The 26621-nt window shown below is 31.1% G+C and overlaps 1 protein-coding gene and 1 long non-coding RNA gene across 2 annotated transcripts; one reads left to right on the top strand and one right to left on the bottom strand.

The window, feature by feature from the left end:
- The first annotated feature begins 9415 nt into the window (after nt 1-9415).
- On the top strand, nt 9416-18593 carry LOC130444913 (uncharacterized). Its single transcript, XR_008910006.1, has 4 exons — nt 9416-9630; nt 10123-10262; nt 12415-12627; nt 17706-18593. It is a non-coding gene; the product is annotated as an uncharacterized LOC130444913 (long non-coding RNA).
- A 1935-nt stretch (nt 18594-20528) lies between these two features.
- Nucleotides 20529-21518, bottom strand: LOC130445820 (piggyBac transposable element-derived protein 3-like). The gene has a single exon (XM_056781704.1). It carries the CDS (start codon nt 21516-21518, stop codon nt 20529-20531), a length of 990 nt encoding a protein of 329 aa, XP_056637682.1.
- Nucleotides 21519-26621: the final 5103 nt, after the last annotated feature.

The raw sequence follows: 26621 nt of genomic DNA on the forward strand, positions 1-26621 counted from the left end.
ACTCGAAACCGTATTTTAGGAAAGCGATTACCAAAATTATTATTTTTAAACTCTTTGACTGAAGATTAATGGCAATAATTTTTTCAAGTTTATTGATATAATTTTATTTAAAGTATAGAGTATTCTTTTTTAATGTTTATATCTAATAATTATCATTTTATTAACTACTTAAACTAATCGGTTTATTTTACTTTGATTCTAGTCAAATGTTCAGTGATACAAAACATTTGTGCCAATTATTTATTTTAGTTTTTCATTTTTAAACTCAAAGTTTAAGAAAAAAATTATTGTTTTTTAGTTTTAAAATATACTGAACATTTGTTATGTTAATAATTCTTTTTACTATTTAAACATAAGGTTTAAAGGGTGATTTGTTTTGTAATTGAATTTTGTCATTTGAAACAAAACGATTGCCATTTTATTCATTATTTATCTTCTTCAGTTTATTTTATTTTTTTAAGTCAAATTCTGAACGATACTGATAAATAATAAATCAAATTATTTTTTTATCGTCTAAACTTGAATTATAGAAAGTGATTCGTTTTGTATTTTATTAATGTTGTGACTAAACAATTGTCATTATATTATCTGTACTGCAATAAAATATTCAAGAGTACTGAAAATTTGTATATGAATCATTCGAATCTGTATTTATAATCTAAAATTCATTCTTTTGGTTAATTTATTATACTTGTAATTAATAATAATTATCTAAAATGATTTTTTTTAAATTAATCGCTCATAACTTTCACCAATATATCGAATAAGCGTTTTTCATATAAAAAAAATCGAATTATTTCCTCCAAATTCCATTTTTTTACAAATCGATTTATTTTCAAACAAAAAGAATCGATTATTAATTAATTGATTTTTTCAACCCTAGGTCACATCCCTACATCAATAGCATAAGTGTCAGTCTGAGGTTTAGTCGACTCGAATACGGTGGTGCATCGACTCACGAAAAAAGATTCAATTCTAATACTTTTTGTTGATATTGCCAAGGTGCAACGTCATTGAATCATATTTTTGAGTTTAAACTTGTGAGTGTGAGTTCTGCTCTTTTTGCTGTTCACATATCAGGTGAGAGGACATTTTTATATTCCAATACAGTTTACTCCGATTTTAGACAGTGCCATTAGTGTAGATATATTTTATATTTTGAAGGTGGCTGTCAAAAAAAAAATGAAAAGAACTTATGAAAGTGAGCCGTAAAAAGAAAAAAAGCTAAACAAATTGAAATACAGAAATCAAAATTGCCGAAAATCGATACATTCTTTCCACAACAAATCGTTGTTTCGGATGTTCAGGGTAATACTACAAATGACGCGCACGAAATATCGAGCAGTGAAAATGTAGTTTCTCTGTGTGACAATGCCATTGAAAATAATGCAACTGTGACTACGGATAATGTGGCTAATGAAAAAATTGAATCGGAGCAAAATACAGGCATTGTAGAAAGAGCAAATACGCACGAAGAGTTGGAAAATGTTGGTTCTACAAGTAGCAATGTAAATAGTACGAATACTATCTATGAATGTGATCCAGGACTATGGGACATCAATGAAAATATAAATTATTGGGTTGAAAAGGGGCCTTGTCAAAATATTGAAAAAGGATTTAAAACTTCGTTGCGCGAGTACCAAGAAAATGACCAAGTAAAGAAGAGATTTTTGAGGCATACTGCTTTTAAACGCGATTTAACAAATGGAGAAAAAGCTGATCGCGCGTGGTTATTATTTTCACAGCATCAAGGAAGAGTGTACTGTTTTTCTAGTCTATTTGGAGCGTCAAAAGAAAATTAACTGTATAGATTCTGAATTAACGAGACAGTTTTAAAGTGAGAGAGCATATTGGAGGTATGTTTTGGAGTTTTGTGTAAGCGTAATCATATATTTGACATCAATTTGGTGGAAGCGACAATGGAAATTACTTAGGGCTATTAGAACTAATCAGCAAACACAATATTTTTTTGAAAGACCACATTAAAAAATATGGCAATGCGGGGTCAGGCGCTACTAGTTATCTTTCAAGTACCTTTGCTGATGAATTGATAGAAATTCTTGCACACTGAACTAAAATTAGCAAAATATTCAATCTCTGTTGACTCCACCCCAGATAGAAGTCACACAGATCAATTGACTTTCATTGTGCGCTATGTGTTGAATGGGAAAGTAGTTGAAAGATTTATTCAATTCATAGAAGTTTTAGGACATAAAGGCGAGTATTTATTTAATGTAGTAGTATCTCTTTTGAAACATTATGACATTTGTTTAGCTGACTGTCGAGGTCAATCTTACGATAATGCGCCGAATATGTCGGGTTGCTATAAAGGCCTCCAAGCGAGATTTATACAGGTATGCCCAGAGGCGGTTTTTGTAGGTTGCTCGGGACATTCCCTTAATTTAGTCGGAACTAATTCCGTTTCATGTCACGCGCTGATAATTTCATTTTTTAACACTATGCAAAGTTTATATGTTTTTCTTTCGGCTTCTCCATACCGCTGGGAAATTTTCAAATTACAGGGAGTCACTCTAGTTCTAAAAGCTTTGTGCGGTACCCGATGGTCTGAGAGAGCCGACGCGGCTCAAGCTATGAAAGAAAATTATTCCAAAATTCAAAAAGCTTTGGAACTTTTGAGTGTCGATATGAAGCAAGACGCAGATGCTCGACATCAAGCTTTTTGTTTAATGAATAAAATGCAAGAGTTTGAAATCGCTTTTCTGACGGTGTTTTGGAATGACGTATTGAGCCGCATGAATAAAATCTCTAAGCTTTTACAAAAGGAAGATGCAGACCTCGCTCTGGTTGTGAATTTGTTGACATCCTTGCAAGCATTTATCCAAACCACACGTTCAAAATTTGCAGATTATGAAAAAGAGGCAATGAAACTGATAGGCTGTTCTACTCCTATTTACAAAGAAAGCAATAAGCGCGTCAAAAAGCCAAACCTTAAAAATTCATATGTACAAAATTCGACTGACGCTGTTGTTTTAACAGCAAGAGAGAAATTCAGGACCGAAGTATTTTTAGTTGCAGTTGATAAATTATCTTCCGAATTAGCTCGAAGGAGTGCTCAATATAAAGCACTTTTTGAGAGATTTTCTTTCATCACCGAAATTCTGACGTTGAGTGATCTGCAGATTTCAAACTCTTGTGAAAAGCTTTGTACTTTTTACCCTAAGGACTTCGATGCAGCCAATATAGAGTCTGAATTTATTCATTTTAAATGCCATCTACTAAACGCAAATGTTTTCGAACCGACCAAAAAACTTTTCATTGGTGAAATGTATCAATTTATGTATGAAGAAAAACTATTTGCTATTTTTTCAAATGTTGAGATCGCAATGCGAATATTTTTAAGTATAATGCCAAAATGCTAGTAGGGAAAGATCGTTTTCAAGGCTCTCCTTAATTAAAGATGACCACCGAACCACAATGACTCAAAAAAAAACTAAATCAATATAGTGTATTGTGTATTGAAAATGAGCTACTGAAATCGATTGACTGCACTAATGTTATTGAAGAATTTGTAGGTAGCAAAATAAGAAAAAAATGTTTTTAATTTATGAACGTAATTTTGTACTATTTTTAGTTAGAAATAATGAATAGAAATTGACTATAATGAAAAATCAACTTGATGTAAGAATTCACGTAAAACGCCCGCCTTACATAGGCCCCTTAAGTATTTTGGCTCGGGGGCCACGATGACTCTAAGTCCGGCTCTGGTTATTATTGTAGTATATTTCGTATATTTAAAATTTTTGTCATAAACTATTTATGCAGTGTGTTGTAGTAAGTAAATAATTTTTATCTTTTTCTTTGTGTGCCGCCAAATTTTGAAATCGTTATATATGTGCCGCAACAAAAAAAAGATTGAGAATCACTGGCCTAAATGCTTAAACCAAGATCCTCTTGAAAACGCATTTGGACAATTCACAAGCTTAGGTGCTCTAAATACACACCCTTCAAGTACACAGTTTGTAGAAATTTTTAAAACATTATTCTTCCAAACTACAGTATCCATAAGTAAACGTACTTATAATTGCGAAAATGATCAATGTATCAATATGTTTGTTTCATAAACAAAACTGTTTATTTCGGGGACATATGGACAGATGTGAAAAATATTGTAACTGTTGAGGATCCTCAAGAAAAAACAGAACGAATATTATCCACTGTAATAGAAGAGTTAGCAGCCAATTATGTAACGGGTTTTATTAAAAAAAAAAAATTAAATCTAGTCAGCCAGCTCTTTTTTGCACAATGGTTATAGCTCAGCACCATGCATTAATCTGCCAGAGAATATGGGGGAGATTGTGTAAAAAGATCAAATTATAACGACTTCCACCCCCGAAAAAAATATAATAGAAGAGTAATATTATATAGATTATCAATTATATATTTGTTTCATAGCTATCCCGCCACCTTTGTACGAGTCAATTAAAAGTTACAATTAATTGGCTCAACAGGCGTGGGGGGTTGAGGCCAGTGTTTTGGACTCGAGAAAAGACGATTCTAATTCGCGGCTTTTGTCAACACGTTTTAATAAATACACGTGGTGTTATGTTAACAGATTAGTTTTATTTTAACAAAATAGCTCGGATCATGGTATAATACAGAACAAAGTAAAAAAAATAAAGTTGTTAGAAATGTTACACACAAACTTGTTGAATCTTCAGAGGAAGAAGATGAAGACGAAATCTCTCTTGGCTCACAAACGGAGAGCTGGATTACTGAAATAAATCCAAATGGGTTTCAAGATTTAGTGCGCTCTCCAGAAGCTGGAGATTTTGTATTGGTGCAGTTTAAAATAACAGGAAAAATTGAAAAACCCGTTTACTATGTTGCGGTAATCTTGGAAGGTCCTAACGACAAAATACAAGATATTGAGATTTAATTTTATTGAGGGCACACCAAAATACCCAACAAATTTGTTTTGACGAATGTTGCTTACATTGCGGTCGTGCCTGAGAGTGACATTAAAATGATTTTACAACTCAATCTGCATGGAAAAACGAAAAGACAGGTGGATTTGATTTCATTTGAAATTATCTTCGACAGCATTGAAGTTTGTTAACTTAAAAATTTAAATGAATTAATTCAAAACCTTAGTTTTAAAAAATAAGTTCTAGTTTTTTTTGGCAATTAACGGTGTGTTGTTTATTTTTTTTTACATAGGTTGAAGTTTCTTTTGTCAACTAATCGTTATAGTTTTTAATAGACTGTTTATTTTTGAAGCTTGAAAGTTGTGTTTGAGTATTTTTATTACATTTTTTGTTTTGTGATAAATAAAAACCCATTTCACTAATTTTTAGATAATTCTGTTTCACTGTACCACACTAGTGTACCACAATGAAACAAAAAAACATTTTTTTTAATGTTCTGAAAAAACATGTTTCTACCCACTTTTGGTATTTTATTTCAAGATAAATATATAATTAACTAAAATTTTTGATAAAATTGACCTTTGGGGGTAGCATTTTGATCTAAGTGTTTTTTATTGGTAAAATAAAAAATAGATAGCTTCAATGTAAAACTCGTGAGGGATAGCAGTTGAGAGATAACTACAGATTTAATTGAAGTTACGGAAAATCACCTATTAACTTTTAAATTTGAAGTTAATGCATTAAACAACGATGATTCTTCCATATTGGATCATTTTAAAATTATCTCCTAATATAATTGCTGATGATGGGGAGACATGAATTCCTTAGATACCTCTTGTGCTACTTCTATATTTTGTAACCTTCTACCGAGATAGAATTATGAGAAAGATGAAAGTGCATATCAACTGCAGATGTAATCAAGTGTAGAAAATCATCTATTAACTTTTAAATTTCAAGAAAATGCGTAGGGTAGAGATGATTATTTTAAAGGGATTAGTATGAAATTTCATGTATCAAATATTACGAAACCTTTTATAAAAAATCGGTTTTGGAACTTCACCACCAACTTTCTTGTTTCCATACTATATTGATTCATCAATGGCTTGTGTCATTGGTAGTGAAGTTTATTCATCAAGTATGTGGTTTTTCGGTCAAATCTATTATTCAAATTTCTTCTGTTGCTACTGCATCTATTGTAGTTTACTATTTATACATCTGTTCATGTAACCTTCACCTAAGCTAATAATTGGAAAAAGGTACGTGAGCGATTAAAACAAATTAAAAAATCAACAATAGTTCAAATGTATTCTCCAACTGTCTATTGAAAATTTTTTTCAATAAGTAATACAACAATAATAAATGTCCTCCTATATTTTCCCCATTATTATTTTCATCAAAGGATTGTGGTTCACATACAAAACATTGGAAAGAGCTAGAAAAGAAATAAAAATTCAAATCATTTTAGGTAGTTCCGAAACAATTATCTTTCAATCAAATATTAAAAATCAAGACTTTATTCGAAAATTAGTCAGATTTATTTGTGATTATATATATATATATATATATATATATATATATATATATATATATATATATATATATATATCTTTGCTTCCAGCATAATGGAGTAACCCCTCTTTATCTGTTCTTCCGCTGAATAGAAAAAATCATAGAAAAACAATGTAAACACCTAGATTGGATATAGAAAAAAGGAACTTATGAAAATGCTGACTATTCGATATACATGAATAGTGAATTCTAAAAATAGGAACCAAAAGTTAAGGGATGTCTGGTCTTCAGAAATAATAAAAAATGAGAGAAAGACAAATTCATGATAATAAATATGAATGAAAATGTATTGAAGAAATAAAATAAAATGGATGCAGAAATAGTTAAAAGGAGAACAATATTCACTATACACTAAATTCAATAGTAGAAAATTATTAATAGAGATGCGAGTATGAAAATAGTAACAACTATAACATACACAGCAAAATATTTACTAAAAACCTAGAAAAAATTAAAGAAAATGCAGAAAAATAAACTAACCAATAAAATAACTGTGATTAGTAGAGAACATACTCCAGCTCATTGTTAAGAGCATTTTATATGGGATGATCTGCATTGGAAATAGGAAAAATCAGGATCTGCTCTAATTAGAGCTAATTGTAGCACTAGAAGCAAAGTAATCTAATATCTCAGAAAATACTATCTCAAATTTAATTAGCTCAATACCTAATCGTATGGGATACACTAATAGAGCAGAAGAAGGTCATACACTTTATTGAGAATTATCAATTTAATTGATTGTAAATAAACTATAATTTTTATAATAATAAAACAAGTTGACAAAAAATAGAACTTTATTTGAATTTATTAGCGACATTAAAAATATTACTCTACGTTCAACTAGTACTATTGCAGAAGCTCGTAGAAAATTACTAATAAAGCTCAAAGAAAAACTTAGATAAGATGGAAAAATGAATATAATTGGAAAATTAATTAAAATGACAAAATAGTCTTAGTGGGAAAAATCTGATGATATATTACAAGTTTGTTTAGATCCACAAAACATAAACAAAAACATCAAAGCCATTATTATAGAATGTTACCATTTGCCAAAATTAAACAATTCCAAAGAAGGAAAATAGCCAAAATATTTTCTGGCTTGATGTTAACAATGGATTCTATATAAATACTTAATATTACAGAATATGAAAGATACTGCGATATATAAGTATATTCTGGATCGTGTTCAACTATAGACGTATTTTAACATATCTTTACTGAACTTTTTGGAATTATGGATGATGTTCAATTGCACAAAATGACAATTTAGTTTATAGTTCAAGTGCAGAAGAACATTTAAAAATCTGAAAAGATGCGTTTCAGGGAGAAAGACCTGTAAATTTAGGGTGAATCTAAACAAATGTCAGTTTTGTGTGAAAGAAGTAAAATATTTAGAGAAGCACTAAAGCCGATAGATGATTTCGAATATGATTAATTACATTTAAAAAACAATATCGCAGTTATGTTACATGAAAAATGAAACATGATTTCTTGAAAGTAAATATTACAAAAAGCTCCTGTCACGAGATTTTATGATAATAAATATGCAATTCCAGTCAAAAAGTATGAGCTCGAACATTGAAGGAATAACTTTTTATTTCACATTGATATCGAAATAAGTGCTCTCTCTATTTTTGGTAAAACTATTATTGTTGAAAGTAATCAAAGGGTTTTGTAAATTTTCATAAATTGTGGTTGCATTTGGAACAGGGTAATATTGTTATTGAATTACAAGTCTAACAACCAACTTTTCCTTACGGATGCACTATAGAGATCATTTAACAGAGACTCAAATGAAATATTGGTTAGCTGTTGTATTGCATGGAATTATAATTTCGTGATTTTTTTTTTCGATACAAAATTTGTGCTATTTCACAGAGAAACCTCAAAATATTCAGAAATCGTTTTTTTTTATTTCTACAATTAGAGAGTCTTTCTGCAACGTTTGAAAAGCCTAAATATCTTTATTCAGACAATTTTCACTTTTTAATTAGAAACTTGAAGATTATGAAAGTTTTCCGGTTGTTCAGAATAAAAACTGATGAGAGTTGAGAGGAATTTTAAATTCCCTTCCACCAACTTTTGAAATGGAGACTAACTATAACTTTAATATATATATATATATATATATATATATATATATATATATATATATATATATATATATATATATATATATATATAGGTATATAGGTAGATCAGTGGTTTGTAATTGTAAGAGATGAGAAGAAAGTGTATATATGTGTTCTCATCTCTTACAATTACAAACCACTGATCTACCCCATTAAACCATGAAATGTAGACATATTTACCAGCTAGCATTACATCAAATATTCAAATACTTTTTGGTAAACGATCTAATAACGTGTTTTAAATTACAGCAACATTATTTAGGAGCAATATTTTCTATCAATATTGGGAGAAATAAGTAGTAAATTTGATAAAACATGAGGTCATTAAAACATACTCTAAAATGAAAAAAGTTGTTATTATTTTTTAAACAAAAGTACTTACTATTTTTAATGCATTTCATTCTACTGAAATCCAGCATCAGCATAATCACAACGTCGGAGATGCTGTACTGGAGTATATAATCTTCGGCTGTACTTGCGGAACGAAAAAGTGATATATATGTCAGTTGTCACTATGTCTACTTCAATCTTTCGAATTGATACTGGGATGTCAAAACATAGATTAATAACCGACTTTGAATTGTGAGATCCACAGAGCATACCATAATGGTACGTTCTGTGGTAATATCACGATACGTATCTATAGTGAAATTTATAGATTGTCGTATTTCCAAATTCACTGTTTGAGTCTAAAGACTTTAGCTTGACTTAGTTGAAGAATTTTAAAAATAGCGCCACAAACTATTAAAGCAAGACAGTAAATTAAATTCTTGTTTGAAAGTCATAATTATTTCAAAAAAAAACTAACTGCTAATCCATATCATTTCCACTTGCCACACTAGCGCTATTTTGGCGAGTCTTCGTATTATAATTTGCTATTTACAGCTGAACACTTTTTCAACTGATACCCGATATAAGACTGTTTTCCTTACTTCTACCCTCCATATTTAGAATTCTAATAAAACCTGCCTAATCGATGGTTCGGAATGTAAATGTACATCAATTATTTTAATTCAACCATAGCTTTAAATGCATTAAAAATGGTAAGACTTTTAAACAAAAAATAATAGCAACTTTTTTTGTTTTATATTGTTTTAATGACCTCATGTAAATGCCATTTTACTTATAGTCTTTTTCTATTCATATATGTTATACATAGCCAGAAATGCTACAATTTCTCTTTCTTCTATTAATGTATATAGTATTGACAAGAGGGTATGATCTAATTAACGATGCTAAGAATGGTTCATGTCCATATTACTTAAAATTTTTAATTTAATATTGTATTGCTTCATTAACAACCAACTTCAAGTCTAATATGTTGATTTTACTTTTCTGAACAAGAGAAATGTTTTTAAGCATCTCAGAAATGTGCAGAACAAAATGAATTGAATGGTGACAGAAGTAGAAATGAAATTAATTTGAGAGAAAATTTTTTTTCTTGCTTGCTTGTAATACCCAGTAATAAGGAAAGATACATTTTGTATTACTTAACTAAATAAAGCTTCAAATGGTTAAATATTTCTTGTTTTCAGGTAGAAGTAGTAATTTGACTCTACTTTTCCAAATAAGATGTTTTTTCCTTAAAAATGAAAATAGTAAGTAAGAAACTCAATGCCAACAAGTTGTTTGGATAGATCTGTATAACTTAAAGATATTCATGAAGATAAAAGTGGTAAGTGTAGCCTACTTCATAATATTCATCGATCAGCTTTCCTCGTCTTATTTGTATTTTGATGGAAATATGAGGTGTCTAGAAACTTTTGTGTATTATATGTATTATATTTGTTTTTCAAGTATATCTCAAAAAACCGCTACCTATAAATTTTAAAGTTATGTATGAAGCATTAATTAGCACTTGAAACATTGTAGTAGAAAATAGAAAAATCTAATGAAATACTTGAAGTGTACTCAAAAAACACTAATAATTGAATGAAATTGATAGACGAGGGAAAGCTATTAAAAAAGGAGAGTTCTAGGCATGTGGATAATTTCATATTTTCCACAATATATTGTATAAAGGTATGTAACTTAAATATATATATATATATATATATATATATATATATATATATATATATATATATATATATATATATATATATATATATATATACATACAGTGCTTTTCAGATAAAAGTATCCACCTTTAATAACTTTTGTAATACTGGTATTTAGAAAAAATCCAAAAACACGTCAATTTATGTTGGAAGGGGCAAGCAATATGGCTTATTTAAACTTACTGGAAAAGCCACCCCTAGCAGCATCCCCTTTATTTTTTTAAATTACTTGTCATATTTTTTATGTAAAATTTGGATACTCCTCTTTGAGCTGATTTCAAAAATGTATAATACTTGTAGGTTAAAGTGGTTAGTTTATGAGATAAACAATTTTTCTTTTAAGAGCACAAATTTTACTTATTATTTACTTTCACCTTATTTGCCTGTACTAAAATGGGTTGTACAACAGTTCAAACTCTTTAATCTTTTTAACTGTGCTATTTATTATGAAGTTACAATAAGTGTTCAAAATGAGTACAATTCACTTCCATACAATGGTATAATCTATTTTGAAATGCCTCTCTGACATTGCTTAATACGGCTGGATTTAATTGTCGACATTCATTTTCCAGTATTTTCCGTATTAAGCAATGTCAGAGAGGCATTTCAAAATAGATTATACCATTGTATGGAAGTGAATATATATATATATATATATATATATATATATATATATATATATATATATATATATATATATATATATATACTGAATGAGGTGTTAAATGTACCCAAACTTAGCAAGAACTTAATATCAGTGAGAGCTATAACAGAAAATGATAGTAAAGTGATATTTGAGGAATTGAGAAAAATAAAGTATATGTGATTAAAGACAACAAAAAATTTCTGGAAGTAATGAAAAATGAGAAAGGGCTTTACACAATAGAACTTACAAAAGAAGATATAATGAGTGAATATACAGAAGAATGCAAGGAAGGAAGCATATTGACAGAAACAACAGTAAAAAATTGATAAATTGGCATTGTAAACTTGCACATCTCAACATCAAAGATATGAAGAAGACAGTTGAACAAGAAATTGTGACAAGAATGGATAAAATGAATATGAATAAAACTCAATATCCTTTACTTTTCTATACTTAAAAGGTAATCTTAGGTGAGGTCCTAATAGTTCTCGATTAGCTAGATCAATATTTATATTCATACCTATTAAATCTTTAATACCGAGAATTCCATTAAAATAATTGTGAAAATCATATAGTATTAAATCGATTTGATAGTTTTTATTTTTTAGTTTAGGAATGCAGGAACAAGCGCTCGATACCTAACGTTTTTATTTCCAAGACTAGTAGATATAGTAGTATTTTTCGATAATAGAAGGTCGCTAAGTAAGAATTTCTGAGAATGTATACTGTTTCTGCTGCGCTTTAAAATTTTCTTGATAAGCCGTCTATGTAACTTCTGTCTGGTTTTTACATCATACAGCTAAGGATATTGAAAGTGTATCTCTCTCACTAATAAATTTAGTATAGACAAGAGGGTTTGGCCTAATGTAAAGATGTAATTGTATTTTTTCTTTAACTAATCACTTCAATTCTACTTTGGTAATACTATTTTCTTTGGGTGAGGGATAATATTATTGAAAATCTCTTGAATATGCTGCAAAAAATAAATGAACTAATGAATGAAGTTGAAATAAAATATGATAGGAAAATTTTTTTCCTGGATTAATCACAATACACAGAAATAACCAAATATACTTTTTGTGTCACAACTGAAGAAGTGATAAAATATTTCTCATTTTCAGGTGGAAGTACTAACTGAAAACCAATTCCCCACCTAAGATGATATTTCCATTAAAATGCAAATACTAAGAAAGAAGTTTAATGGCACCATGTACTTGTTCAGTATAAATTGAAGATATTACTCATTATGGTCTCCTTAAAGTCTGCCTTTCTTCAACACTCATTAAGAAGTGTGCCAACAATTGATTATTTATTTATAGAGACCAGTAGAAGTGGTGAGTGTACCTCATTTAATTATATAGATACTGTGTTTTTCCCGTTTAGTCTAGAAATTTTTGTATTGAATGCGAATTATAGATACTTGATGTGATTCTTTCTTTTCCTTATCAACTTTCAAGTTTAGAGATATAGACATAATTCAGTTAAATTTTGCAATAAATCTGTATCATAAGATGTTTTCCAAAACACCAGTCTTTATTTGATTCATCATTTTGAATTTATTTTAAGAAACATTAATTTCAAGCTTCTGAATATTTAAGTTTTATTTTCGGAAAAAAAGGTCAACAAAAATATTTTTTATAGTATTCATCCTTTCACCCCCCCCCTCCCTCCATCTAGCTATAATGAATGATATACAATATTTTTGAAAATGTGTTCCGTAATTTGAGGTCATATCTTTATATTCGTGGATGAATATAAGATAAATATATTTTACTTGATATCAGAGGAAACGTGATGGATTTGCAGTGTATAAGTAAGTCCAATATTACAGGCTCAAAAAATAACAGAAACAGGCTTAAAGTATAGACTGTAACTATTTGTCTTATATGAAACTAAAATTTTTATTACAATCTTCATAAAATTAGAATTCTTTAAGAGAAAAACTCCTACACTAAGACATAATCACACATATACCAAGAGCCAGTACCTGCCAGACATACGTTAAAGTAAAAAGCTGAAAATTTTTTTCCTTTTTTTCACTGGTGTAGGGAACAATGGGGGTTACAAACCTTGAGAAACGGTGCCTTCGGTAGGTATCAGATAATCAAGGTGCGCAATACCTGAGCTCTCTCACGTTAAATTATAAAAGTTGAAATTTACACAGGGTTCAAATGACAATTCTAAGTCATTATTCAAAAGGCCAGATCTATCCGAAGGGTCTAACACTCCACCAGACGCGGTAGAAGATCAAATCCACTGAGAAAGCATTGCTCAGGTACATGAATGCATTTAAGAGAGTATTCCTGCACTTTAAATTTTATAATTAACAAAAATTTCATGTGAATATTACTGAAAAATTATCAATATTACTGTCCCGAGTGCATGTCAAATTGACGATAATTTAATTTTCTCGAGTGCGCGAATGCGCACGAGAGGAAATTATGAGACAATTTGACATGCACGAGAGGGGATTTTGGCAGACTATTTCCTGAGAAAAATATAATTATTTTGTCATACCTCTGTAGTTTTTACAATTTCTTACGTGGCCACTTCTATGTATGGATAGTATAATTCTTGGATTCCAATCTTCACATATTTTTTTTGCTACATAATCTCATTTAGTAATCCTGTTGAGTTTGAATGTTTTAATTGGTTCTACTATTCCTTCTTTGCTTTTCTTTTTAAAAACTTCATTTCTGCTCATTTCTATCGTCTCATCCTCTATATCTTCATTTGTAAGTTCTTCGAAATATTTCCTCCATCTCTCCATTACTCCTTCTCCATCTTCCTCTGTGATTATATTTCTTTTGTTATTTTTTATATCCTTGATTTTTTTCCCTATAATTTTTGTTTTTCAATATTCTCTCCTTTAAGGTTGTCGTATACATTCCATTGATGCTTCAGCATTTCTAATGCACCTCTAAAGAAACTTCCTCCATATTCTTAAAACCACTAATCCGTCACACATACAGGGTGATTCATTAAGAATGTCCAATCTCTGAACTGTAGATTCTAGGCCTTAAAATATGATGATTCTGCTCAACATGTCCTATGCAAATATTGCTAGTTTCCGAGATACGTTAAAGTTTAAATTTTGATTTTCGCAATAATTTTTTGTTTTCATAATTTCTCTTTGAAAATTGGCAATTTTACGTTTTTTGACATGAGGAATCATAATTTTCACTCTAATTCAACATTGCTAATGGAGGGCGCCAGTTACACTTGTTTGTGTTGATTAAATCAAAGTAAACTTTTTTTGGGCTAAACTTACTACTAAAATAAAAAAATATTAAAAAGCGTTAAATTTTACAAAAAAAATTACTCTTCTTTGATTCGTGTAACTCAATCGGTTATCGAGTTATTTGCTTCTAAAATGTTCAATAAATTTTAATTTTTTCTTAAAAAAATTTTATTATTCTTTAAATATGTAACAATAACAAATTTATAGACAAAAATAAAAAACTTCAAAGCAAATGCTCAAAATGCCACCATTTTAATACACTGTATGATCTGCTTTCGTAAAGATCTCTTAATATCAAAATCACATTCGTGAATTAAGCCGTGGCTTAATTTTTCGTTTTCTTTTCAAGTAGGCTCGTGTCGTGATATGATGTGTGTGTTTGCTCAGTCAAATTATAGTGGTCCAGCTGCGGTTCGAAGATATTCACAATTATACCCAAATCTAAGTAAAATCTAATTTGTTTGGGCAGTCAATTGACAATCAAAATAGTAGAACATTTCTTCTAATATTCTGTTACCGGTTACAGTTTCAACTTTTGCAGGTGTAATGTTACTAACATCTCTAATATTAACAAATTCATTTTTATCAGAATCCTGTATTTCCAATTCCTTTTTTTTTTCATCAAATTTTTCAGTTTTTCTACCATTCCCTTAGATAGTAGAATTTTGGATAACTGAGCCCAGACTTCACTTGCTCCAATCGTTTCCATACTTTTCAAATTTGTAATTAATAAAGTGTAAATTGTCTGAGTAAAGATACTTTCAGGCTTCTGGTCCTTGCAAAATTATTTTTTTATTTTAGAATATGCTTCATTGTTTCAGGAGACAATTTCTCATGTCAATAAACAGGGTGATTGATTAGTGTGATAAAGTTCAGTGCCTCCTTTGAGGTATCAATTTCAAATTTTTAAATATTATAGTCGCGTCATTAGTGTTCATATTTTAAAATTATTTACAATCTTGCAGGGTGTTCCATAATGTTGTGCCATATCAAAGTTACATTTTTTAAATAAAACACCCTATATTTTATTGCATATTTGGAATCAATTAGACTTTCCAATTACAATAATATAGGGTTGTTATGTGTTCTACGGGGTATTTGAAAAGTTATAACCAATTTTCCAATAAAAACTTGGCAAGTTCAATACCCTGTACAATGTAAGAGAAATTCAATAATGAGGATCTGTTGCAGCCAAAACATTCAAATAGTAGTGAATATCCTGAAAAATTATTTATTCCGTTAATATTTATTGAATCTGATACAGGGCGATTCAAAATACTAATACTATAATACCTTATTTTCTCGGTTTTTCAAATGAATCACTCTGCATTTGCATTTCATGGGAGTATCGAAAAAGTGAAACCAACAACTTCTTTCCATCAATCTTTCTAAGCCTGCCTTTGTTAGACGTTTATTTTACAATCCTGCTAAAAGTAACGCGTTTATATTGCATTCTCCTAATATTTCGATCATATCAATTATTTCCTCACTAGTGAAATTGAGTTTTGCGTTAGTTCGAAACCTTCCAAACATCAAAAAATGTATCAAACCGCTAAATTCAGAATGTATAATCTATTGTCATGGCATGTCACTCTTATTCAGTAATACTCATGCTATTATCACATTACCCAAGACAGAGGCTTTTTGTAACATTTATTTTCAAGAAATCGTGTGTGTGTGTGATTTACATTCCACATAAATTCAATATTTTTCATTGAAATTTGTCTTAAGGAAGCATTGAGAAACATTTAGTAATTTGTTTTAAATATTAATAAACATAACCAAAATTATTCTTATTTTATCTCTAGATTTTTTGAAATTTTTCATAATCAGGATTTAGCCCTTATTCTCTAAACAAAAGTCCTAAATATTCCTATAAATTAAATTGTTATCTTGCCCAATCGAATACTAGGCATATCTTTAAAAATAACAAAAGTAGGATACAATACTTTCCGAGCAGAACAAAATCGAAAGAGTATATAGCGGTATTTTCCATATTTTCCAAAATTAAATGTTTATATAGAATCCATAGTTGTCATAAAGCTAGAAAACTTTTTGATTCTGTCGTCTTTGTTATTTTCCCAAATTGATGGCAACTGATTACGTTCTCTTACAATGTTTTTGTTCAAATTCTATGTACTTAAAGAAATTTGCAATGAATTATTAGATTTTTCCACTAGAACTATACTGTTGTTTTAGATAATGCTACAAATACGTCTTATCTAATTCTGCTTAAAGTTTTTCTTCATCGCCTATAGGTAGATTCCTATGAGCTTCAGCAATAGAATTAGTTTAATGTAGAGTAATATTTTACTTATTCATTGGCTTTTTGGTCTTCCTCAAGGCTTCTATTCTGTTATTCTTTCAACTACAATATTATTTTTCATTCGTTTCATGTGTCCTCGTAATCTTATTCGCTGCGATTAATTAATTATTAATCCGGTGAGATTTCTCTTATTTCAGTGCTGATAAGTATTCTATATTGTCCGTCATCCAACTTTTTCGGTCCATATATTCTTAGTATCATTTTTCTTTCTTCATCAACTTTTAATAAATTTGGTTTTATTGCTGTTCCTTATATTTTCCTTTGATAACATCAACTGATTTTCTAATGTCATAAGAGATCAGAATTTATAGTGTAGTCGGTGTCCTGCGTGGATTCTTTGAGTGGTTTTCTCTCCTCGTTCATTTTAGTTGTTAATTATTACTCCCAAGTATTTAAAATTTTTAACCACCTTGTATATATATTTCCCTATTGCCATATTCTTGTGTTCAGCATCATTTTGTTTTTTATATTTCAACTCCATACACTTAGTCTTTCCTTCGTTTAGATCTAGTGCCCTTTTACTGGTTTCCCTTTCGATGTTTTCTTTGGGCTCCTTGCACTTCCCGTTTTTATGGCCAGATCATTTGCGTATGTCAATATTTGGACGTCTTTTGTAGTAATGGTACCTGTCAGCTTTATTACCCCGTCTAGTGTCATATTAAATAGAGTTATTGATAGTGAGTCACCCTGTCTGACTCCACGGTTTATATCGAATTCTTTATTTTTTCTGTCCTTCGTAGTTATAAGAATAATACTAATAATAATACTATTGACTATCATTGAATAAAATTTTGTCAGTATTTTTTCCAATGCCAGGAATAATAGTTTTTTTTATTGTCCTATAGATTCCTGAAGAAACGGTTGATGATTAGGTCAGAAAAACACCCAAATCAATCCTATATAGTTTGATATGAAGAGGAAAAGTTAAAGTTAAGCATTATAAGGTAAAACGTAGGACAATTCATAAGTAGTGCTCATGCTGTCATTTTGATGGGATTACAAAGATGTTGTGTTTTTTGAGCTGCTTCCAAGGAACCAAACAATTAATTCTGAAGTTTACTGACAACAATTAACGAAACTGTATGAAGCCATTAAAGAAACACGGCTAGAAATATCTAATCGAAAAGGTTTACCGTTCCATTATGATAATCCAAGGACCCACACATCCTTGGCAACTCGTAGGAAACTATTGGAGCTTGGCTGGGAAGTGATGGCACATCCCCCATAGAGCCCTGATCTGGCACCATCTGATTTGAATAGTCAAACTTTCACAAATGACGATCACCTTCAATCGCACCTGGTTAAGAAAATTTCGAAGACTCCATTTTTCCATGTATTACTTTTTGATTTTTGCTCTAGACAGTTGAAGAATACCTAGAACTGTTTTTGATTTTGTTTTAATCGTTCGTGTACCTCAAGAATTTTCAGCTTAAGTGCAGGTATAACCAAAGGAACCGACATATAAATTGTACACTATAACAGAAGCTGCAGCAATAGAGGAAATTTGAAGAATAGATTTATCTAAATTTTTTATCAATTGTAAGTTTCATGACAAAACAAAAACTTATCAATTGAATATTCAATTATGGCAGTGTGCTGAGCATTGTATTGATGAGCCAAAATAGTACAGAAACATCAAATTTGAAACTAATCCCTTTTGAAGAATCATCTCTGCTCTACGCGTTAACTAGAAATTTAAGTTAATAGATGATTCTCCACTCCAAAAAAATAAAGTGAAATCTGTAGAGACTCGCCAAAATAATCTACCAACCTCCTCACCAGTATTTTTGTCATCTTATTTTTCATATGAATCAACATGGAAGAATCATCGCTGCTCTGTGCATTATTTTTAAATTATTATCTTAAAAGCTAATAGATGATTCTGTGCCACTTCTGAATTTCTGAACTCTGAATTTGTAGTCAAGGCATCTTGCTCATAATTCCTTGGAAATGCAGAATATATATATATATATATATATATATATATATATATATATATATATATATATATATATATATATATATATATATATATATATATATATATATGTATATATATCATGAATATCAAAATAAGAATTAAATCAAGCTAGAACATTTAATTTTTCCTCAGTTTTTATATTTCAAATATATAGCAATAATCAATTAATTTATTTGTAGTTTTATTAGAATTTACAAAATACAACTTTAAATTATTTAGATCTTTTTTAGCATTTATATCTTCTTCGTTTTTATGAATGTGAACCATTTCTAAAATTTCTCTTTTTCGTGTATTAGATTCCGTTTAAAGAAATTTTGAATAATTGAATTTATGTTTTCTTATATTTCATGGTTTGTTAATGCAGTTCTATTTTTTTTTATCGTATTGATGACCTCTTAGTCTATTTTCTAAACACTGAGATGTTTGCCCTATGTAGACAGCGTCACAATTAGTACCACCAACATTAGTTTTCCTTATCACATTTTCAGGGGATATCGAGCGGCCCATACGTTTTCTGCTACAAAAAGTACCAATCAATTCATTAGCTAGTTGTGAACGGAACTGTAAATGAGTCATAGCTTTTTTTTTCGTAGCAGCCATTGATGTTTTGTGCACTATATATGAATTGACTATAGTGGAGTCTAAGAGATACATTAAAAATGTTAGCCACCACGAAATGGAGTAAGGTGATAAATATTGGTCGAACAAATCGACATCGCCCATAAATTTATTATATTCAGCAACAGGTTGCGGACACACCACCTTCTCTTTTTTACCCTCTTTGTTAGTCCTCTTGCTCGGAATCACTCGAAATAGGTGACGATAGCCTGCTGGAGTTTTGCATTTCTCGTACCTTACATGTAGAGGATATTTTGCTTTTGGATATTTTTTCTCGGGTATATAATCCTTGTCCGCAACTGAGTCATACGAATCATAATCTGAAAATTGAACTTCATGTCATGCTTGTTTTGTCGTCTGGATCGACGTGATAGTGTGAGGTGTGGAATGAACATTATCTTCGACTTCACTATCCCCACCGGCGACAGAGTTAAAACATAAACATACATCACCTGATTCTAAGATGAGTCCGAATACCAGAACGATCAGCGGCAAGCATTGAAGCCTCTTAAACTTGGCGGGGATAAGCAACTGGCATCTCTAAGCGCCACTGACTATTCTCATATAGTTGCCAGTAACCGTTAAAGGGAATGCAAGACCAGTTTTGAAACCTTACGAATCCTCTTATAAGCAATGGGTGACTTTAAAGGTAATGGAAGAATTTCTTTAATTATTTCTGCACAGGTGGGAGGCTGGGATTCGTCAGATTGTGGGGAACTTGTGGATGGCGCTAAATTATCAAGTAGTCATTGCTAAAACCCCATATCTGCCAACTTTTATTTTATTTAATATATCATTTTTTTCTCAACATTGCCATGCAAAAATAAAGAATCAGTAAATATAATATGTTTTTAGTATCGGTCTTTTAAATAAATACCAATTTTAGAAAAAAGTCCCATTTGGGGACCATGGCAGGTACAGGGTTGGAATAATAAGAGTATTGATTGAAATGAATTTATTACAAAGGTTTAAAAAATAGTTTAAAATGTTATAAAATCAAAGAATAAAAAAGTAGTACTATTGAAATATAAATAATCATTTATGCCATTTTTGCATACGTGTACCAACATTACACTTTTGGCACTTTTCTTGCATTTTTCTTACATATAGCGCATTTTTTTTGCTTGCCTCCTTCAGTTCTTTCAATAAAATGTCCATCGCGGCTTTTACGGATATCTTCTGGCACACCTTTACTGGTTAGTTTATGAAGGCTTGGTCTGCCTAACCTCTTAGGATCAGAAATTGAAGACGTTGCCAAATAGGTTCTTGCTATTGTCAAGTCAAGGAATGGGATTTTTCCATTAGCAATTTCATAAATTACATGGGCATTTACAGCAATTATGTCTATCAAATTTGTTATAAGAGGAAAATACCATTTCTTACTTAGAATTTTTATTCTATATTTGTTTATCAGCCAATCTAGTTTAACCACACCGCCCATGTACTTGTTATAGTTACTTATGCACGATGTTAAGGGCACAGCCACTGTCTTTTTGTCAGTTCTGGAATAGCGAGATACAAAATGGATTGGGTCAAGTCCTTGATGATTTGATAATAGTTTGACTATATTATTGTCTTTGGAAGTTACTGCAAATATATCATTGTTTTTATCAAATCTATAATCAAATGTGCCTCGAATTTCTGCTTTCATTTCTTCATCCGTTTTGAATGGGCACTCGTTGGTTCTGTTGTAACGAAACGTTTCTGTAGCTCTTATATTCCTTTTTCCTAAATTTTTCATTAGTGCATGACTGGTGAAAAAATTATCAAAATAGAAAACATTATCAGTAGGGTTGTCAACCAATGAAATGTGTTTTAGAATAACAGAGGCTCCAAAACCTCCAACTGGGAAAGCTTGGTTCTGTTTTCTCTCATAAAGCTCTGCATGTAAACAGAATCTAGTTTCAGCAAAGCACATTGCCCATTGTTTGAATCCGAACCGAATCGGCTTACCACGTAAAAATTGCTTCAAAAAGTGATGCCCATAGTATCTGATCATTTGTTCGTCAATGTTTATATTTTTGGCGAACACTTCAAACTGTAAGAACTGATTGTTCATTGTTTCTAACAAAGGAGAAATTTTGAAACTTTTTTGGTTTTTATCTATTTTTGAATTATCATTCAGGTGTAGATTTCTTTTTATTTCTAAATACCTGTTTCTTGGTATACATTTCCTTACACAGACAGGGTAAGTAATACTTTTGCTCCCGTGAGAGAGAATGGTATCCTGTCAGTATCAGAAATCCCATGAACTTTCGAAGACAGTCCGCCAACAATGTGAATAAGTGGCGATTATTTTGGGTAGCATACGTCACACTTTGCTTTACTATATGTAGCAATATATCTTCCGTAAGTAATGTCTCAAATATTTGAACCTCAGACATTCCTTTTAACATTTTTTTATTTTTTCCTGTCTCTTTGGTATTTCTTGATGATCCCACAAAATTTTAATGGTTTGTTTTTCTTCTAACTTAATACAAGTTCCTTCCTCCAACTGGTTTGAGGAGCTTTCTGGACCGGACTTGAAGGACCTGCTTTGTTCATCTCTTCCTCCAAGAGATTGGACGGAATTTCAAAAGTTCCAGCAACATCTTGAGGTAGTGTGTTTTCCAATTAGTTTTCATTGGAAACGACATCGACTTTGTCTGGAGGTAGCTCAACAATATCAATCACATCACATTCTTCGTCATCGAATTGCAAAAGAAAATTAGAATCATTATCAAGTGCTTCTCTTAGCTCTGCTAAAGTGAAAAATATCTTGGGAGTCCATCTCTAAAAAATGGAAAAAAAATAATTATTCTACTATAAATATTTATTTGAAATTGAATATTATTTGAATTGGAAGGTAAAAGTAAATGGAAACTTAAGTAGAAAAATCAAATTCCCAACAAAATAAAAAATATTATATTTGAATGTAGAAAAATTGCCAAAAACCTACAAAAATCCATAACTCCACATTGAATGTCCGCGCCTAGCTCCTCTCCAACTCAACCGATTTAAGTGTTCAGAAACTCAAAAGAAAGAAGGTGTTTCAGCGAGTGTTCTTAAACCAAAACGAAGACTCTATCTTGAATAGATATTAAGGATAGAACGTGTGTATGTGAAAAACTCCCATAAGTAATGTACAGGGGGAAATCGCATTTGAGTATAACTTGAGAATGGTGAAAATTAGATGAAATCCGATGGTTGATGGCTGAAAAAAAAAATTAATCAAATCGGTTGGGTAGAACGCCTTAACGGACTGGGAATGGAAATCATAAATTTTTTTAATATATAAGATTGCATAAATTGTACTCACTTGCTTCGGACTTGAAGATTTGAAGTTTAAATTTCAAGTATTCAAAGTAAAAAAAGTAGAATCAACAGGTGCACTAATCCTTCACTAACTGTATGTGTGTTAATATGAGAGGTTACTGTAACCGAATAAACCATGCTACCAGCTGTTAATTTTCGAGATGCTGCAGTTCTCGCAGATGATCGAATAGTTGGGTTTGAGGGTTTGATTGCTGTCTCAATTTATTCCATTCTCTTAATCTAATATAGGTTCTAGTCCTAATTAAGCACATTAAAGCGTCCATAGGTATTTTAAATTCTAATGGAGTGTTATCGTTGACTTCCTTTGCAACTGTGGTAAAAATAAAATCTTCGTTTGATAAAAAATTACTATGAAACTCGTTAAAAATAATTTCTAATATATGAGAGGCATTTAACAAACTTTGGCAAGGATAAAGAAGTTTTCCTCGAGAGACATGAGCTATTTAAGTAGGAGGATCGGAACGAGGCATAGTTCCAGTAGGCTCGCCAAAGGAAGGATACTTAGTTCTAAACCGATGAGCAACTTAGCCAGCTACATAGACGAGGCCTTCTTGTTAGATAATTTGCTCAACTAATTCTTGAGCGTCAATCGTAGCACTATCATCTAAGAGAAAAGTAAATACAAGTTATTGTAAAATCGAAATTGGAATAAAAAAACATAATACACGCAGCTTTATTCTCTAGAATAATCAATATCATTGAAACTCTGAATGTTTGAATAGAACTAATATCAATAAAACCTTTAATGTTTGAATATAACTCGTTTACTGATTGTACACAAAATAACCTTACTTCAATGTTTCATTTTTTTATGTACTACTTACGATAACTCTAATACAATATAATTAGTCTGAATTTTTCCGCGAATGTATACATAGTAAATTATTATTTCGCCCAGTCGAAACTGTTTAATATGTATTAGAACAAACCACAAAACTACTGTGATTAAACATAGATTGATATATCTGGATCATCTGTACTATTATTTATATTTTCCCTAAGCACAAAGTCAACCTCTTCTCCCGCATTAATAATATCGTCTAATAAACTTATCGAAGTAAAAATGCGACTGAGCATCTTCAATATCAACCAATGTCGCATCTTCATCGTTTTGAACATTAGAGTTTTCAATTATCATATCGTCGTTATGTTTACTTAAAACCTACCATCTGAAACGATATTTAAACTGTAATGCTGACGGCTTATCGTAAGTTGCACCCATTGCTCTTAAATAAGAAAAAAAAATATTTCCAAGTCATCTTGATTCAATCTTCTGGTCACTATATAAAAAAATTTGAAATTGTCCTTATTTTTCTTGAAAGTAAGGTGATTATTATATACCGATTTGATACAATTATCCCTTTTTGAAAGGTAAAAGTGGTCTGTGAGTAAGGACTCACATATTTTGCATAAATTCAGTCATGTTATTTAAAATAGCGTCTTGACGAGGTAAAAAAAATCCGTAACTAGAAGCATTTGGATTGCTACTATATTTTATTTTAGAGTTCATCATATCAAACCAGTTATTTCCCAATGATAACATATCCGAACACTCTTCATAGTCAGCGCCTGGCTTATCCAAATAGCCATTCATGCCGCAATAGCTTACAGCCTCAGCGGTTGTACTGGAGAAGACACGAGCAGCGAAGGACACTTTTTGTCGTTCGGACACTTTCACATCTAAATGTCTTTGCTCCAGTTTATAAGCAATTTTATAGTCTTTATTGTTAACAGCGACTAGTCTTTTGTCACCAATTTACCGTCTATATTAAAGCCACTATCAAAAGTTGTTTTGATTGCTTTTCAACAGATGCGGGGCATCTGCAAAAACAATGACTTTCAGTGAATCGTCACATGGGTGAGTAAAGTGACAATTTTCTTCTACTATCTGCATTGATTTTTAAATAGCTCCAAAGACCAAGTTATTTGGGCCCATGCCAGTTGTTAAAGCACACAAAGTATAGCCAGCTTCATAAAGATCTTCTATTACGTCTAAAAAATAGATAGACGTTGATAAGCAAAGTATATCGGTCAGTTAGAAAACAAGAGACGGATCATTCCAACTTTGAACACTTATGTGGCCCAACGCCCTTTTCTTTTTTTTATCAATCTCGATGTTTTGAGATATGTGAATTTTATCAAAACACAAGACACAAATTTTTTCTCCCGCTGACGTGTCCTTCACTTTGCCTTTCATAGACAATAAAATTGCTTCAAAAACTCCCTCGTCAATGGTCACTTTAACAGCACTTTTTCTTAACGTACTCAACCCAGGCAGGGGGTAGCCTTTTTTTCGCAAATATTTGTAACCTTTTGGGCTAACACTTCTTAGTGCTAATGCAGTCGAAATGTCTTCGCAGGACCATTTTACATTTTTTGTTTAGGATGTAACAATTTTCTTACCTGGCCAGGTGTAAATTATAGGAGATTAAATTTCATATACTTTGTCTTTTAATTGTGTTAGAAATAATTTATGCTATTCTCTCATTTCCATTTCTTTTAGTTCTAGCTTTTTCTGCAATTCTTTGTTCTGTTCAGTTCTAGAATAAACGAAAATTAATATAGTACCTAACTTTTCTCATTGCGTAACAACAGGGACGTATTTATACCTTTTCAATGGGGGGGGGGTTTAACCACTGATTTTTGTTTTGCTCCCCATAGGCTAAAGTGAGCTAACCGTATCTTGGTTTTGGAGTACCTATTAAGAAAAAAAAGAAAGTTATGCCAAAAAATTTATTAAAACTTAAGGTACTCATTGTTACAAAATTAAGTTCATTCTTTTTCTTCTTTCAGCTAACTTATTTATAATTTCGGAGGCATTTAATTTTATCGCGATATTTCGATGCACACTCATAAGCGCCATAAGCCCATTCTATTTCTTAAGTACGTTTTTAGCCTCTTAAGAGTGGAAAAATTGCGTTCAGGCGTGGCAGTTGACACTGGAAGTGTCGCTAAGATTTGAAGAAGCTTCTTAACCGTTGGGAAAAAGAGTTCGTCACACCCGTCCATAGCTTCTAATACAGTAAAGGGCTTTTCCTGATTAGACCAATGATTGTGCCAGAGCTCATACTCGCTCACCAAACCTTTTATTTCCACTTCACTAAGAAATGTTGCTCCTATCCCTACTATACATTTCTTTGCTGCTTCGGTATTTTGAGTCTGGTTAGGCAGAAGCAACTGAATTCCTGAAATTGCTTCTTCGTGAGACTTAAAGCGAGCATCAAGCTCGGTGGTTACGTGTTCGATAAACGGGTAGAACACATTTCGTCGATAATAAACTTCTGCAGTTTGACCTGGTATATTACTGCGATTTATTTGTCTACCACTTACTCTTGGAGCACTTATATCAGTGGAACTCAACTTTCTTGCTTCCTCAAAAAGATTTGAGAATTCCTGTTCATTACGTAGGTTCTGCAAGGTGGTTTTAATTGTTGTCACATAATTACAAGTATTAGCTAAGTCAATATTGACTTTTTGCAGGACACGGTTCAAATTTGATGTATAAGAGAAAATTTTCTTTAAAACTATCATTGACATTATAAACTGGCTATTTTCCATTGCTACTTGCAACTGGTAAGCTTGGGTTGCTACTTCCCTTTCCGACTCTTGGAGAGCTTGAAGTGTAGCAAGTACCACGGGAAACATATCTGAAAACCTTTCAATGGCTGTGTGTTTCTCCGTCCAGCGTGTCTCACAAAGCGAGATAAGGGTTGAATGAGGTGCTCCAATCTCGTCCGCAGTTTTTTTAGAAGGCCATCTCGGAGTGCTGATTGTCTAAAGAAGTTAATTATGCTTTTAATAGTCCCGATACAGTTTCTGATTGCAGGGATCTGGCAAGAATGAGCCA

The sequence above is a fragment of the Diorhabda sublineata genome, chromosome 6 (genome assembly GCF_026230105.1).
Source record: "Diorhabda sublineata isolate icDioSubl1.1 chromosome 6, icDioSubl1.1, whole genome shotgun sequence".
Taxonomy (NCBI): Eukaryota; Metazoa; Arthropoda; class Insecta; order Coleoptera; family Chrysomelidae; genus Diorhabda; species Diorhabda sublineata.

Coding starts and splice junctions, on each gene's coding strand:
- LOC130445820 (XM_056781704.1), bottom strand. CDS start 21,518: ATGAACAATCAGTTCTTACAGTTTGAAGTGTTCGCCAAAAATATAAAC.